General features: G+C 40.4%; 1 protein-coding gene across 3 annotated transcripts in view; it reads left to right on the top strand.

The window, feature by feature from the left end:
* The window catches only part of ano3 (anoctamin 3), a 37,777-nt gene extending 21,913 nt beyond the window's left edge, over nt 1-15,864 (top strand). For 2 of the 3 annotated variants that reach the window (XM_034204675.1, XM_034204677.1), the window contains exons 7-25: nt 644-778; nt 1,277-1,383; nt 2,434-2,489; nt 2,588-2,709; nt 4,186-4,320; nt 5,073-5,169; nt 5,806-5,866; nt 8,239-8,321; nt 8,465-8,605; nt 8,976-9,140; nt 9,362-9,398; nt 9,508-9,619; nt 9,900-9,957; nt 10,212-10,309; nt 10,591-10,745; nt 10,882-11,034; nt 11,742-11,892; nt 11,975-12,164; nt 12,646-15,864. In XM_034204675.1, coding sequence (XP_034060566.1) covers nt 644-778; nt 1,277-1,383; nt 2,434-2,489; nt 2,588-2,709; nt 4,186-4,320; nt 5,073-5,169; nt 5,806-5,866; nt 8,239-8,321; nt 8,465-8,605; nt 8,976-9,140; nt 9,362-9,398; nt 9,508-9,619; nt 9,900-9,957; nt 10,212-10,309; nt 10,591-10,745; nt 10,882-11,034; nt 11,742-11,892; nt 11,975-12,164; nt 12,646-12,828 — 2,239 coding nt within the window. In that variant the 3' untranslated portion in view covers nt 12,829-15,864. The remainder of the gene's footprint in view (nt 1-643; nt 779-1,276; nt 1,384-2,433; nt 2,490-2,587; nt 2,710-4,185; nt 4,321-5,072; nt 5,170-5,805; nt 5,867-8,238; nt 8,322-8,464; nt 8,606-8,975; nt 9,141-9,361; nt 9,399-9,507; nt 9,620-9,899; nt 9,958-10,211; nt 10,310-10,590; nt 10,746-10,881; nt 11,035-11,741; nt 11,893-11,974; nt 12,165-12,645) is intronic. The other variant, XM_034204676.1, reaches the window with a different exon arrangement.
* The last annotated feature ends 2,090 nt before the right edge of the window (nt 15,865-17,954 follow it).

Raw genomic sequence — 17,954 nt, 5'->3', positions numbered from 1 at the left:
TTTTTTATTAATTGTTTACATGCAATTAATCATGGCATAGTGCTTGAAAAGTAGTGCCAGGAACTGTGATGGATGCAAGTACAATCAGTTAAGTCAAAAAGTGAACTCTTTGTAATCATATGTGTACGTAGATGTATTATAATATGAAGATTCACTTTAATAATATTTTAACAGTATATTAAAATGTTTATTGCTTACAGTATTGCAATATATTGACTCATAATCCCTCTTGAACCATATTGTGTCACCAGATAATCGCTAACACACAGCTCTACATTTTAGGAAGTCCATGCATGCCTTTACATTTTCTGCTCTTAAATCATGACTGTAATCACATTTAAGAAATGCCTCATGATAAATAAATAATCCTTTGAGTTGGATTTAGCAAGCTGTTCCCCTGGATCAGAGGCTCACGATTTATGAGCAATATGAAAATAAAAAATAACATCTGCATAGTGATGCCTGCTGTGAGTGCGTGTGTGCGTGTGTGTGTGTAAACTTGTTTTCAGTGGGTGTGAGGCGGTGTGAGCTTGTCAGGGTTGTCAGAGAACAAGGTTGGGAGCCCCTGTTCCACATGAAAGAATTCAATCTTCATGTTAATCTGTGCCCTTAATCCTGTTTTCCCTCTCGTGCGTCTGTGCAGCAGGTTTCATCTGAGATGCCGACAGATAAAAAGCTGGCTGCCCAGAAATCCCATGAAGCTGGACAAAGAGGCGTTGCCTGACCTGGAGGACACTGACTGCTACACCGCTCCCTTCAGCAGAGCCCGCATGCATCAGTAAGGAGGACATGTTCACAAGTCATTCAGAAACTCACGCACATGATCAGGGTGTCACATAATGGCTGGGTCTGTAGTCTAAGCTGATATAACCCTAGTTCCCCTCTCACCCATATCATCCATTCATCTCCTGAGCTCTGAATGTGAAATGTATAAACCATCAGTCTTGTATATTGTATATCTTTCAGTCAGAACTCTAAAGACAAGCAGATCATAAATAATATATTGAAATGCAGCTGCAGATGTGCATGACACGATAGGATTTCACCTCAATTCCTTCCTGTTCCTTTCATTTTCACTTTGATGAATCCATCTAATCATTTCCCAGTGATGCATATCTTTTCTTTAAAAAAAATGAAACAAAGTTTTCCCCACAAATTGAGTTTTAATGAGCTTTGCTTCATTGTCTGGCTCCGCACTCATTAGAGGCTGTGATTGGATGATATTGATATATTGTTACATGATGAATAACTGAAGGAGTGTGCTGTTACTTTCCAGCTTCACTATCAACAGTAGAGAGGCCTTCTTCTCCAATTCCACCAGAAGCAGAATAATTCATCACGTGCTGCAGCGCACCAAGTATGAGGACGGAAAATCAAAGATGGGTAAGGCTTTCTCTTCTTGCTCTTCATGTACTGAACAATATTTCCACTGGTGTCACATTAGTGTCGGGGGGTTCCCTAGGCTCATTTATATGGATATAATAAAGTACAAGTATCATCATAATGACCTTATTAGGAAATGTCATTCACTGAGAAGACTCTACATATTCTAGAAATGTGGTTCATTGTATTGCTTTATTCAAAAGAAACTTTAGTGTTGGGTAGAATAATCGTTGAATAATAAATACCAATGTGAGGAAATGGAACAAAGGACACAGTAATGCTGTCTTCATTTGTATCGCTGTGTTTTCCTGCTGGTGGGTTTGTGTTCATTGTGTCACTAGCAGAGCCATCAGGGCACCACTGAAAGAGAGCAAATGCAAGCTAAAGGGGGAATTATTTATTTGTTTATTGTATTGCTTTGGGATGATTAAAAGCTTTTGGTTTCCTCCAACTTACGGCTGATCCCTCCTTTCCTCCTGGATGTTTTGTCTTTTGGTGTCGGCTGTTAAACTGCCCGTCCACTCCCACATCTACTTTCCTCTCTGTCTGCCGCCAACATGTTTTGCTGCGGAAAGTTTGGCCTTGAAAGGCGGGAACCTCTTTCACATCAATAATTTAACACTGTTGACCACTTTTCTCTCAGACAAATAAGATCAGCTTCCTCCCCGCTGCTGTTAGCACTATCTACTACAGTCTCAGTCAGGGCCCAGGGACAACAATGGAAATTAGTGCACTATTGTCCTGGGAAACATTACATAACATTTCTTTCATCACCAGTACCTGCAGCCAATTCACACTGCTTATTGCGATGAGTCATTTTACACCAAGTAATTAGAGTCCAGAAAAAACAGAGCAGATTATTTTGAAGTGTTTGCTAATGCAGCTTGCTGGTTACATCATGCAGTCAATTGTTATTACTGTGGAAGAGTTGCTTTAAATGAGTCTCCCATTGGACCCTTCTCATAATTGTGACCGGTCTTGAATTTTGTATGTGTGTTTCTACCTGGTATATCTGCATTCTTAACATTACGTGCTTTTCTCCTGCTTTAGGTATCAACCGGTTGTTGGGAAATAACACATATGAGGCTGCATTTCCTCCACATGAGGTGAGAACGGTTTTCTTTTTGTGCTGTAGAGATGAACAGATTGTCAAAGTATAACGTTTCTCCTGTAATTAATAATGTTCTTCTCTTTGTCTCGTCAGGGCGGCTACAAGAGCAGACATCCAATTAAGACGCACGGTGCCCAGAACCACCGGCATCTTCTGTACGAGCGCTGGGCCCGCTGGGGAATGTGGTACAAATACCAGCCTCTGGATCTCATCAGGTAACCAACACAGCTTCAGGAGCTCTTTCTGAAGACGTACACATGCTGCAGTGTCCTGGTTATAAGCCTTGTTCTGTCTTTGATCCTCTCTACGATGAGATGTTTAAATAGAACATGTTGTAACCCAGTTGTTTATCTCCCTGATGATAAAGATATTGAGGTTTCTGATCACAGTCGGCTTTCTGAACTGGCTTTTTCCCTCCCTAATGTTTCAGTATGTCGGATATTTCTGAACTCATGGAGCTAATTTACGAGTTGAGAAGTTGTGGAAGTTTGATTTCACTTAAGTTTAAAGCTGCCTTGGCACTGCTGTGTTTTAGCACAGTTTGACATTATGAAATATGCGCTTATTCACTTCACACTCTCGCCAAGAGTTAGATGAAAAGATTGATAACACTCTTTTGTGTGAAGTACAGATCTGGATCCAGGAGATGATTAATTTAGCTTTACATTAAGGCTGGAAACAAAGGAGAGCACGATATAACTATTATAGTTTTTAAAAATCTCTCACACCAAAACAGTTAATCTCTAATCAAATCAAATCAAGTTTTATTTATATAACACATTTATAAACGATTTTTGGTCGAGCCAAAGTGCTGTTTGTACATATAATAAAATTAGCCTACAGTAGAGACACTTTACAAACTTTACAATATCAATCTAGTAGTGGTTGACAAATGTTTAAAATGTCAGGAGGATATATAACTATTAAATTACGCATTTTCATGTAGATTTGTTATTGTAGGCAGATTCTTTTTACCTTTTGGACAGGCTCATTTCCTCCTGACATTTTAAACATTTGTCAACCACTACTAGAGATTAACTGTTTTGGCGTGAGAGATTTTTAAAAACTGTTTTATTGTGGCAACATATCTCCTGGGTGTGCATATAAGAAACACCTTCTGCGTATCAACCTAAATGGGTGATGATACTGTATGTCATGCTGTGTTCACTAATCTTGTTAAATCTTGTTAATGCATCTTTAAATGGTTACTCAATTAAACATTGTTTTATAAAGTTATAAATTGATGCTGTGATAGAATATCTTTATCTCCCACCTTTGTAACCTTTGTTCAGTACCCTGAAACTAGTGTGCATATAAACTAACTTACGTGAGTGACTTCCTCATTGTGAATAGAGTGATGCATACAGATTTAGGAGTTGCCTGATACTGAGCTGATTTACTGGAGCATTTGTGAAATACGTGTCTTGCTCAAGGGCACCGTGACTGCTGTGGTTTAGGAAGAAGACACAGCTACTCATCATTTCCCACCACAGCATTATACTTTCAGCCCAGCAGCCCCGTTAGAACACCACAGTCAGCCCACAGTGCACTAACGACACACTCAACTTCACTGCAAGTAAACACCGCCAGCTTTAATTAACTCAGTTTGTTGGTGAATTCTGACCTCGCTGTCTCTCTGTCTCTCTGTCTCTCTGTCTCTCTGTCTCTCTGTCTCTCTGTCTCTCTCGCAGGCGTTACTTTGGTGAGAAAATCGGTCTGTACTTTGCGTGGTTGGGCTGGTACACCGGCATGTTGATCCCCGCCGCCCTGGTCGGTGTTTTTGTCTTCCTCTACGGTCTCTTCACGATGGACTCCAGCCAAGTCAGGTCAATACACACAACCTGCCTACAATATATGATTGTATTTTTTGGGGAAAAAATCAATTTGTGTAAGAATCCACGTTCTTATCTTTTTAAGATTCTGAATCGATTTTCGCTTTCCAAAAATTGATTTTTGGAAATGTTTTTTACAAAAGAACCAGGATGTTGCTGGTGGTGGACAGTTATCTTAAACACCAAGTCTAAAGTGTGTCAGGCATTATTGTGTGATTGGATGAAGTATCACTAAGAATATTAGTATAAAGAGTTATTAGTGTTCAAATCGTTTTTGAAATGTTTTGAGTAAAAAAGCCTAAACCTACATATTTTATTTATGTAACAGGCAGCACTTTTGTTTTTGGGTCATTTGTTATTCTTGCTGACACTAACATTTGATTACAACTTTTAAGTTTTATTCAAAAGTGTTTTTTTGTGCAATTTCAGCATGAATACATGTTATTTTTTGTCTTTGGTTATTTAACCTAAGGCCACCAGACCCAGGGACAGTTTTGTATTGTTATGTATTTATATTGCAATGTTTGAGAAACCTGTGACCCAAGTTTTTCATTACACAACTACGTACACTGTAGCTGTATATATGACATTTAACAAATCTTTGAATTATCAGTGGACCGGACATCCTGAAATTAACAATTGATATTGAATAGTGAGATACCTAAAGATCGAAAGCTCTATTAAAATATGTAAATCGTGAACATTCCTGATTGTTGCTGTCATTTTGTGGTTCCTTGTCCCTCCAGTAAAGAGATCTGTGAGGCCAACAACACCATCATGTGTCCTATGTGTGAGGACACCTGTGAGCCGTGGACGCTGAGTGACAGCTGTGTGTACGCCAAGGTCAGTACTCACAGCATTTGTGTGTGTAAGAGTCATCCGCTTCTAGCACCTTACAAACGTGTTACAAACATGTTTAGGACTAAAACGCCACCCCATAAGCTAACTCTACTTTAAAACGTTCTAGAGTATTTCATTATCAAAGAAAGCCTGGAGCTCTAAAGGGATTATATCTTCTTTTTAAGTATTTAATTCAGATTTTGAAACAAAATCTATATTTTAAAGGTTCAGTTAGACATTTTTGGAAATACACTCAATTATTTATTTTTTATTTACCAACTCTTAACCAAGAAGATCAACACTACTTTCATGTATGTCTGTTGGAAGCTACCTCTTGTAACCTGTTGTCAGTGTATTTACCCTAAGCTAAGCTGCAGGATCTGTCTTCTTATTTACCTTACTCATTTGAGACTGGTATCAATCTTCTTCAAGTCTAAATCTAACTCAGCAAGAAAACTTATTTCCCCTAAATGTCAACATGTTTCCTTCAAATGTCTCATGAGAGCCCCTCTGCAGCACGATGTATTTGAGGCTGTTGAAATTGGAAAATGTTCAAAGTCACATTTCTGTTTCATCTGTTAGTCCACCATTTCCAAAAGCACTTTTTCAGAGCAGCTCTTCCTGTGCTTGTGTTTCTAGGTGACCCATCTGTTTGATAATGGCGGCACTGTGTTCTTTGCCATCTTCATGGCTATTTGGGGTAGGTCGAGGCTTTCTTTTGTCCTTTTTTTCCTGACTTTGTGAGCATTTGTTGTCTGACACCAACTCTATGCTTGGCTTGATTCAAACCCTCCTATAATTCAAATCTATTTTTACCACAGTGTGCCCGAGCTTCTGTTTCTAGTCTCCACTCAACTCCTTCAAATGCGATGAGCTGAGATTTCAATATTCAAGTAAAACCCTCTGCAATGCAAATACAGAATCTTCCCTCTGCTCATCATTTGTCAGTGAATAAATCGTGGACAGGTTTTCTCTGATTGAACGTCTGTGCTGACACTCCCAGTGCCATCCTGATGTAATTAGTCGGATAATTAAACATTTCTCCAGGGGGAGTCGGTATCGTTCGGCTGACAGAGTTGTGGGATTGTGCACTGATAGCAGTATATTGCAGCATTGGTTCCCACAGCTATAATAACCTGGTGATGTAGAGTATGAGCAGCGTCTGGCCCACATCCATCTTCCTGACAGCGTGGTAAATAATCACCTGTAACAAGAGGACACACTTGTGTTTGTGTCTGGGTTAACTGAAGGCCGGGGGGGTCCGCGGCTCTGAACCCAGCATGGAGGATTTTGGCAATGTGGGCCAAAATAACAGTACTGCACCACTCAGTGAGTGCACTAGCTCTGCTGTCTGTGTGAGTGTGTGAGTGTGTGAGTGTGTGAGTGTGTGGTCGAGAGAGATATGAAAAATGTGTTGGCCTAAGGGACCGAATGTCGGCATCTGAGAATGTTTCTTCTCTCTCTCTTCACACAAAAGTGGGTCAAGCTATGTTACACTTCAACATCTTTAACAGCAGTTTAAGTTGTTCTGACTGAGGATTCACTTTTTGCTGCTTTTAAACGCCACAATTACTTTGTGTGACCTACATGTATCTTTATCACTGTAATCCTTTACATTTACTTTAATTGTATCACAAATAACTGCACCTGTGTACAGCTGGAATATACCTGTGGCAATATGCAGGTATTGACCATAACTGTGATATTTAAGGAGATTTTGATACCAGGATAATAATGGACATATTATAATATCGTCTTTCCACTATCCCTGAGGGTATTTATTATTTTTGTAATCTTTTCGACAGTTATGGTTTCAGGCGCACTGTCCACACCCCAACACTCATATTTGTAGTGTAATTAATTTGCCGAAAAACTTGGTTAAAGAAGAATATGACTATCAAAATAATGTTTTATTTATATTTTTTTTAATATATCAATACTGTGAAAATATCTTTATTGTGAATTAATTTGGCTATGATTTATAGGGTAGTGAAAATATGAGCTGACCTCGCTACAACTAACATTTACTGTAAATGTAATCTGCTGGTAATTTTGGTAACAAATGCCATAACCCCTGAGTCGATGTCATGGTATTGCTTGCTTTGTCATACCAACAGTATAAGACATACAAATAAAAATTTATTCTAATAACTCAGTATCTGGAACTTATATATGTTTGTCAATATTGTTTGAAATATTACATAATTGTTCAAATAGTTAAGGATTGTTGTGGCTTAATTGATTCATTGACTTAGATTGATTAACTGTTTAAGCACTAAGTAAATGTAAATGTTCAGATGTATAAAAGCGCTGTGTTAAGGCTGCACAGCACTGATTGAATACTCCTGTCAGTCTTTGTTAGACGTTGCTTCCTCGGCCGAAAAATCCCATGTGTATAATGTGTATCAATGAAAACGGACAAAAGGGCTGAATCAGTACTATAGTGTTACAGTGTCTCACGTAGCTCATATGTGATTGCGGTATTCATTTCCACTCCGAGCTCCGCCTGTCACTACCTTTGCCCTAATGGTACCATTGAACCACATTAATATTGATTCTGGAGCGTGCGTGCCATTCAGCCTCTAGAAAGATGCTTTTCTTTCTGTTATATATCTGTGATAAACCAGAATACATGAGAAATCTTCACAGAGAAAGATTACCAACATCAGTTCTGGTGTTGTGAGCAGCTTGAGTTTCAAAAGATTTCCACACAAAGGGAACAATGCCTCCCAAGTGAATTCTGCCCACAGAAAGATTCTCTTTTGAAGTCAACTCAAAGAGGCGCCTGCCTGACAAAGACACAACTTAGAGTGAAATATTGTACAAGTAAAGCTTGTATGCTACTCTCCCTCAACCTTCCCACAGAAGCTAAGCGGTCTGTGAACTGATGGCTGTAATCAGTTTCTTTAATGGCCGATGGACGTCACTGCAGCCTGTGTTTCACTCAGGATATCTGGTGTTGGTTCTGCATTGTGTCCACAGTGAACGGCCAACTGCAGTCTCATTCATATTAATCACCCTGTCTGTTATATATGAAACTATAATGTGAGTGTATCCTGATCCCGTCTGCAGCCACTGTGTTTCTGGAGTTCTGGAAAAGACGGAGGGCAGAACTAACTTATGACTGGGATCTCATCGACTGGGAGGAGGAAGAGGTGATTCAGCCATATCCTCTAATAAATTACCTCGCAATTTTAATTCATGCAGCACATCTTTTAAATGTGACACTGATTACACAATTATAAAAAAAGAAGAAGTGGAATTAATTGCACTGACTGTAATGTGTGTTGTTAATCAGGAGGAGCTGAGGCCTCAGTTTGAAGCCAAGTACTCCAGGGTGGAAAGAGTCAACCCCATCTCCGGGAAGCCCGAGCCGTTCCAGCCCTTCTCAGACAAACTCAGCCGGCTCATGGTGTCTGTGTCTGGAATATTCTTCATGGTAAACCCTTTGATCTTTGAATAATCTCCCCTTTTGGGATTCAGGCTCAGAGTGAGATCACTGTGTTCCCTGTGCCACCTTTGGAGGGTTGTGATGTGCCAGCAGCGGCATAACATTTCCCCCTGCTGGAGGAAAAGGGAATTGATCAATAGGATGTCTTACTGATGGATTTTTTACTGATGACATTTGAATGATGAGTTTTTTGTTTACCTGAATAGTTAATTGTTTCTTAATCAATAGGATTCCTCTTTATTCTGCACTGTAATTCATTATAAGATGACATCAAACAACCTAATCTAAAGTATTCATCACACACATGCATATAACATCCCCTCCTCTATTTCTCCTTTTCTTCGTCACCGCTCTTTAGATTTCCCTCGTTCTGACAGCCGTGTTCGCGGTGGTGGTTTTCCGTCTCATTGCCATGGAGAAGTTTGCTTCCTTCAACTGGTATTTTGTGAAGAAGAACTGGCAGTTTGCCACCTCTGGCACCGGCGTCTGCATCAACTTCATGATCATCATGTCTCTCAATGTGGTGGGTGTCCGGACAAGCATCATCTGGCATGTTTACATATCCTGTCAAACAAATGCCATGAAAGATTTACTCCGAACTTTGTTCAAGGAAATATCAAATTCACTGCCAGAGAGACTTTGTTTTTGTGTTTGCTGAGATTCCTGTTTGCCTCTCTTTTTCATATTCATAATCCTCCTCAACCTTTTCCATGTTGATGCTTACGAGTACTATCATCTTGTCAGGTGTATGAAAAGGTGGCCTATCTGCTGACAAATTTAGGTGAGTGTTGTCCACATTCTGCATGCATGAATACCTTTTGTTATCTCTAACATGGTTGACAAAGATTTATTTTCTCCCTCCCAACAACCCCTTTTTCTCCCCTTCTCAGAGCACCCACGGACAGAGTCTGAGTGGGAGAACAGCTTTTCTCTGAAGATGTTCCTGTTCCAGTTTGTAAATTTGAACAGCTCCACATTTTACATCGCTTTCTTTCTCGGAAGGTAGGCTGGCTGCCATGAACTGTTCCTGTTTACAGTGAATTGAATGAGCGATTGTGAAAAGATGTTTTGTTTCAAAGTGTCATGTCATCCGCCAAGACTCCTTCCCTTTCCCTTCTCACTGTATAGTTCTTTGGACCTAATCTTTCAGTATTTCCACAAACTGCCATGACTAGAAATATAACCAATCAGTGGTTTATCAGACATAATTTGCACCTTTTAAGTACCTTCATTTTCTCAGATTGGATTTCACAGCTAATAATGCCAATCTCAATCTGTTCAGGTTCGCTGGCCGGCCGGGAAAATACAATAAACTCTTTAATCGATGGAGACTGGAGGAGGTGAGTGCAATTAGGCATCACTAATTCTAGTTAGGGGTAGTTATTGCCTTCTTTTATCAAATATATTTATAATTGTCAATAAATTAATTTGTCCAATGATCAGCCTAATAGTATATGAATCATTAATCTCCCACATAATTACTGGGGTTTTGAATTGTAATGATCAAAAACAGAATGGGATAAAGTGTGTCCCAGGATTCAGTCGTGGATTTGAATTATCGGGCACTTTTGTAATATAACTGTATTTTTCTCAGTGTCACCCCAGTGGCTGTTTGATTGATCTGTGCCTGCAAATGGGAGTCATCATGTTCTTCAAACAGATCTGGAACAACTTCATGGAGCTCGGTTATCCGTAAGTAACATTATTTCATAATCATGTGTTTCTCTTTCTATGAACCGTTTAGAAATGCCACCAGTGCTGTATATTCCAGTGATTGGCAGTTTACAAACCGTATGTCATTTCTGTTTAGTTTTTTTGTCCTTTAGCTCATTAGCAAATGAAAAGCTTTTTCTCCTGCAGAAACACATTAAATCCTCTTGTGTGCGGCATAGGAAAAGGCTTCCTGCAGTGCTCAGTCAATTGTCAGAAATAATTGCTTTGAGTTGACAGTTAGCTACTCGCTACGTTTTCAGTTTGCTGCAGAACTGGTGGTCTCGAAGGAAGATGAAGAAAGGAGGTGGCGGAGGGCCCAACGTAGAGAACAAAGCCCAGCTTCCTCAGTGGGACAAAGACTGGAATCTGCAGCCCATGAACGCCCATGGACTGGTGGATGAATACCTTGAAATGGGTAAAACATTAAACCCTCTTTAAATGTCGTATTTTGCTTAAGAAGGAATGGAAGAAATCAAAGAATGTACGATGTGTGTGCCAAAGTTAAGACGGACATCCTCTGAAGTTCATCCAAACGCCTCTTTTATCTGCAGTTCTCCAGTTTGGCTTCACCACCATTTTCGTAGCAGCCTTCCCTCTGGCCCCTCTCCTGGCTCTGCTCAACAACATCATTGAGATTCGTCTTGACGCCTACAAGTTTGTCACTCAGTGGAGGAGACCCATGCCGGCCCGCGCCACTGACATAGGTCAATGTGATCTCTGACTGCCCCCACACTTCCTCTCCTCTGTGACTCTGTTGTGTTTTTAGATCACAGCCTCTTCTTCTAACAGTAAAACACTGCAGGAACAACACGGTTTTTTTCATATGGAATTAGCTATGTTCCCGTTTCCTCTGCTTCTGTGCCCACCATATGCTGCTTCTCGCCTCCCACCAGCCCATCTCCCCATATGATTACTAACAACGCCCTCAACTGCCATATAATATATGACCAAATGCTTTTTGTGGCACGTTGTCCTGTCATTAAAGGAGGAATCCACGCTGTATCATTCAGCATTCTTGAGCTGTAATGAACACATTATCTTTCACTCACACTGAATCAAAGAGAGAAAAAAGCTGCTTCTAAGTTCAAGCTGACATTTACAGATCACACAGAGTCTTATCTATTGCAGAAAGGGCAGAGAGATTTCTAGCCTGCACAGACTTTTTGTAATGCCGCCAAAAAATAAGTATTTTGAGTCTGCATTTCAGGGCGTTGTTAAACTCATTTAGGTTGTTATTACTGTGCATAAGTACATTAGGTATTTTCCTTTTCATTTGTTTATCAATATGTTCTGCATTATGCACTTTCTATTTCAAAGGCTTTGCAAGACTCGTAGAACTAAAGCTCCAAAGTGTTGTGTATGAGGACATGCAGGTTTCTGACTCTTTTTTCTCCTCTGGTTGGGCTGTCAGGTATCTGGCATGGGATCCTGGAAGGAATCGGCGTGTTGGCAGTCATCACCAACGCCTTCGTCATCGCCATCACTTCAGACTACATCCCCCGCTTTGTTTATGCCTTCAAATATGGCCCGTGTGTGGACAAAGGACACCACCACAAGAACGAGTAAGCACTACAAATAATGTGAAAGCTTGAGGTGTATCCGGCAGAGTGTTACAGTCTGATAGCTTCTCCTTTCCTCCCTCAGGTGTTTGCGAGGCTACATGAACAGCAGCCTGTCTGTGTTTGAGATGAGGGACCCGAACAACAGCAACCTGTCCATATACTGCCGGTACAGAGACTACCGGGCGCCGCCCTGGAGCTCAGTGCCATACGAATTCACGCTGCAGTTCTGGCACGTCCTGGCTGCCAGGCTGGCCTTCATCATCGTCTTTGAGGTCAGTCAGCATTTCCTTTTTGTGTGGTAACCAGCCAAAAAGTATGTGACTGTTTTGTAGGATTATATTTTTATTTTAATGAATTTATGTTCGGTCTTTGATAAGTGCAAACCTCACAAGCCCAATTTTAGTAAGTTAAAAGCTGTGATCCTGTTTTGAGGAATTTCACTTGAAAACCCACAGAAATAAATCCCAAATGGCATGGTGGTCCCGCTAAAAATAGGCACCATGTTTCTTTCTTCTTTCCTTGAATAGTTGTCAAGATTTTCCTCTAACAACACTGCCTTGTGCAATGATTTATATAGTCAAGAAAACTGGCAACACATACACCTATAAAACATTACAGGGAACATAAAAGTCTTTCTTTTGGTGCCCACAGTGTTATCCTTTTCATGCTTATCGAACTGTGCAACACATACTGGCAACTAAAGCTTGTCAGATCTGTGGACGGTAACTCATAACTGATTAATGCCTCCCTCAGCACCTGGTGTATGGCATCAAGTCCTTCATAGCGTACCTCATCCCAGACATGCCCAAGGGTCTCTGCGATCGTATGAGGAGGGAGAAGTACCTGATGCAGGAGACGATGTACGAATCAGAGCTGACTCACCTGCAGAAGGAGCGGAAGAAGAAAGGACGGCGTTATCACCATGAGTGGCCTTAGCTTTAACCCCTCCACTGAAACAGCTCCCAACTCACAGGCACAACCTCCCCCTGCCTGCTTACTTATGTGTTTTAGCTTTGAGAGTGGAGCTCCACTTGGCTGATTCTGTACACCAAAGACACCCCGAACCCAGTTTCAGGTTCCTGAAACTGACCGCTCCCTCGCCATCTGTTCCACGTCCAGTGTTGGCGCTGCTCCTGGTTTCTAGCTCTGACCCCCCCCCCCTCCTGCCCCCGACCCCTCGCCCGGCTTCCCCCAGCAGGTTGCCCCGGGGTCTGTGCTGTGTCTCGGCTTCACTTGGAAAAACCTGTGCAATTGTAATGTTTACTATGCAGATCAAGGGCTGCAGATCACCACTGTTCACCTTTGGCACCCACCCTGCACTCTCTCTATGTGGCAGCTAGCTCTCCGCTTCGACTCTGTTTGGTGCCGCTCGCAGCATGGCCGTGTTTTCCTCCTGTCACTGGTTATATGTGACAGCGCTACTTTAGCACTTAGCGTTTCTTGTTACAAAAGAGATTCTAGTGATGTGGTTAACTAAGTACAACGGACACTGTTCCTGCAAAGCGACTGTATATTGCCCTTGAAGCATGCTGATTAATATTTGCGGCAAGAAAAACAAAAAACAGCATTCATCATGGAGGATGTGAACATCCATTTAGTACTTTGACAAAGAATTATCTTTGACAATATATAAAGTGCATGGAAATATTGTTTTGTATCTTTTGATAGACCGTGTTTGTCATGAAGCCTGGTTCACGTGTGTCTGTTCTAGGTGTGAGCTGTGTGTTACTCTGTTTGTGCTACTGCTGAGCTTGACTGTCTTGAGGTGAAGAAATGTGAACTTTAGTGCGATTTGATTGTGCCTACAGTTGTGCGCACCACAATTGTGTCACCAACATCACGTGTGCCTGTTTGTGCTGCACGTGCTTTTTTCAAGTGCAAGAAATATTCTCTCGTCGTTCTGTCTTGTGATCTTCTGTGAATCTCTCTGAACTCTCCTGTTAGGATTTGTTTTGGATGTGAGTCACAGTACCTACTCGGGTCTCAGATAATGGCTCTGAAACACGGCATACGTTGTAACGTGACTCTCATCATGAACAATGTACACACTCGCATGCAGGAGCCACAAATCTGCTCTTCCGTTCTGCACTCGCAGCCTGTTTTTCATTTGTTGTTGGAAGCCCCGGAGCGTGGTTGAAACTTGGATCACTTAGACATACCTGTGGCTTGGATGTTCAGCTTGCAAAGAGCATCCATCCACTGTTACTCACTCACAAAGAACACCAACATAATACATGTCTAGTCCTTTGCTAAGCACACGGACTGATGCAGTTTCAGCTGCTTCCTGACTTTTACTGATGATAAACTGAGAAATTAGGTTTTGTTTTAAGCTGTGACCTTTGTTGTGGTCACCTTTGATGTTAGGGAGAAGCATGTTTTTGGGAACTCAGGAAAATGGGCAGCATGAGCGACACGTCCATCTGTGAGTCAAAATAATTTCCTGTTTCATTCATGGTGAGACACATAGTTGAAGAGTGAGTAGTATTGATGAGAGGGTTCGGCGCGAGAGCTTCAGTACAGGTCATGTTGATCAAATGACAGTAAATAATATTAAGTAGACGGGAAAGTTACACCAAACTAACTACTGAAAGATATCACTACCCCGACCACATTGCACTAGATTGAACACTGACAAACGTACTTATCATTTTACATTATTTAATTGTATTTATTTATTTAGCATTTTATGATGTATGTAATATTTTTATACTTTCTTTTATGATCTATCAGTATGAGTTCATCCGTATTCACCCCCAGATAAACAAAGTATCGTCCACATTTCTCAGGTGTCCTCTGAATGTTTTATATTTTCTAAGATGTAATCAAAGGTGTCCTGCTTTTTAGGAAATATACTTTCTGCACTGTAGTCCATGTGCATGACTATAATGCAAACTCACAGATACTGCATGTTTGATTTGACTTGATTTTCACGAAAAGTATATCAGAGCAGAATCGCAGGTAAAATAGAGACAAACTGCAGGTTGTTGGTTAAGAAGTAATGATGCTTTCAGGTCATAGTGTTCAATCCATTGATCACAATCATGTCATTCACTAGAGAGATTTTGTAATCCTCGTTCCAGTATTTAGAAAAACTAGTCCAGGTTTTCTTCCCTGCTATGTGAACATTAAAGATCTGTGCATGTTGGTATCCTTGAGTTTGAACAGATGCTTATGGCCTGGTACATTTGTACAGTAGAGTCTGCATGACCTAACACCTGTTAAGTTATTAACAGCGTCTTAAACATATCACCCCCCCCCCTTTTTCATTTAATCCCTTTTGGAGGTCTGGACATGATGTCTAGTTTCTTGATGAAGCAGAAGAGTAAGAGTATTTTCTAAATAAAAGTTTCAGTCTGATTTATATATTTTGGTCTGGAAACAACACTTTTGAATCCTAAGATTTGTCCACTGGGAATGAGAATTGTAGAAAATGTTTACTTTCTAGCAGCTGTGTTTGAGCTAATGGGATAGAGATAAATATTATAAATGTAAAACACCTTGGATGTTTGACTTACCCAGCCACTTATCCTTTCTTATCTTCTCCTGTCTAAAGGCATATGTTCACTTTCTCAATAACACATGCTGCACAGTGGTGAAAAGGCTGCCTTCATGCCTTCCACTGTTGGCGATAGCACAATAAGGGTATTGCATAATGAGTAATAATGGCATGACCTTGCACATCTCTGAAAATATAGCAGTCTAGGGGGATTATGCTTCCTGTATGCCTCCTAATAGGATTGAGCTTGAGCAAGTGATGTACTTGACGTGGAAGCACAGTGAAGTCAGAGCGTGGATTAAACTGTACTATAAGGTGGTACCAGTCGTGACATGAAGTGTATCAATAACATTGTTTACTTCGTTCCTGTTTACATGTAAAAACCATATTGAAATGTATAAAAATAATGTAACATAAAATAATTTGGATATCACTCTTTTCTGTAATAAATCATGGATTGTATCTTTTAAAGCAAATCTGGTTTCTTCCTTTGTGTTACTAACTAATGATATTAACAACAGACAAACAGCCGCAGGGCCTGGATGGTATCTTCTTCATGAAGTTTCACAAAATCTGCTTACAGAACAAAGAAGAGTGCAGCAAAGAGCAGGGGTTGTTTTCTTTATTCCCCCTCGCTATTATCACAAACCACAAATCTTCTTGCCAGAGAGAGTTCATATGACATGTTGTTGAAAAAAGGAAGAAACCCACTATTTGAGTAATGTAGGATTTTCCCTCTTCTTTATGCTCAGCTCTCACTTCAGACTGTTTTTCCGCTCATGTCATGACATTTAAAGAGGAAAAAACTAAATGGTTTACTTTAAGCTGATGAAAAATGCTTAATACTTAAATTATTTCCTCTGTTCGGTATTTCTGTTGGATGACTACACCCAGATATTTGCTTTCACGTCTCAAACCAACAGACGTCACAAACTGACCTAAAAAATCTTTGATTTCACAAGCCTACCACTGTTGGGTCCCACAGAAAAACATTTTCAGATAAAGATTGATTGCGTTTCTTTCTTGTTGTGCAACTGTCCCATATTAAGGAAGGTAGATGTCGTGGTGTGGCACTGGAAAATATTGAAGAGGATGCTGAAAAAGTTTAGGTGTAGGCACAATCTAAGCAAACATGATAATTCTTTGACCAAAAATAATGAAAATGAGGCAAAACACAACTTAAAAGGTGGGGAAATAAATAAGTAAACTTTCTTTAGAGAAAAATAAGGTGTAAAAATTCATCATTGCAAGTATACCTCCTAAATACATTCATCCTGCACACAGAAGAAAACGTGTTTTCACCAAAATGTATTCCAAGTATCATTTGTAAAAGTACTTGTTTTGTAGACAAAGGGCCACTGGTTTTTATCTGTTCTTTTTGTGACAAGAACAGGAACACATAAAAGTGCCACTTCAACCTAAAGAAAATCCCAGTAACTCAATGGTGAAACAATCAGCAGTGTACCTTGAATAATTAAATACACAAACATGTGTTATGTTATATCACATACATGTGTTTGCACAGTAACAGATGCTGGGCGAATAGGATGAAGCTGCTGGTATCTTCTTCCTACAAAAAGAAAAATGCTTTGGTTTAACACAAAATGTACAAAATGGAACCTAAAGCTCAGTTGCACATTGCTGCCACAGTCGGGGGCTTTCTGCAGGGCGAAGGTTAACCTGTGGGTCTGTTCCTCAAGCGGCGCTTTTCACATATTGAGCATTTTTCCAGAGATGTAACTCAAATCAAGGCTTCATAAATCAGTTTTGTTAACCACTCTCAGTCTCATACAGCCTGTAGACATTAGATATCGGTACCTAACAGCACCTCCCACTGACTGATCCGCTGAGATTTGCAGTGCGGGTTAGGAAGGCAATCAGTGGGCTCGCGGAGAGCGTGGCCATAAATCCAACAGAGCTAAGGTGTAAAACAGGAATAGGAGCCAATGATGACCAGCAGGGGACAAAAGAGTCACATTAACGACGTCCACAAATCATCATCAGCTAGCTGAGTGTAAGAAACTGTTTCAAACAGTACTGAAGGCCTACAACCTGAATTGGATTGGATCTTTTATAGGAATGGAAAATACGTGTTTTCACAAACATAACATTTAATAATGTTGATTAAAATGTGTCTCACTGACTCCACCTGAGGAGACCCAGTCAATGTTTAGCCAAAGTGGCAGCTTGGCTCTGGAGTCAGTCTGTTGGTCTTTTGATCTATCCAGCACTTTGGTTCAAAACAACTCCTACTCAGCATCTATTATGAACTGCAATGACATTTTTCACAGACCTTCATGATCTCCAGAGGTTGAACCCCACTGACTCTGTTGATTCCCGTTGTGTACAACAATCGGGAAATGTCCATTTTGTAGATGTTCACCTTTCCTTCAGACTTCAATATAAATTTGATTTGTGATATCCTGATTTTACATCTAGCGCCACCCACATGTCTAATCGAAGTTCCCCGATACTTTCAGGTTTTTGTTTTTGATCAAATACATGCAAAAGTATTGACATTCTCATTGGACACAGCTGTACTTCATGTAAACTTACTAGATTAAGA

Source organism: Gymnodraco acuticeps, unplaced genomic scaffold, assembly GCF_902827175.1.
Source record: "Gymnodraco acuticeps unplaced genomic scaffold, fGymAcu1.1, whole genome shotgun sequence".
Classification (NCBI taxonomy): domain Eukaryota; kingdom Metazoa; phylum Chordata; class Actinopteri; order Perciformes; family Bathydraconidae; genus Gymnodraco; species Gymnodraco acuticeps.
This window is presented reverse-complemented; position numbering and strand designations above follow the sequence as displayed.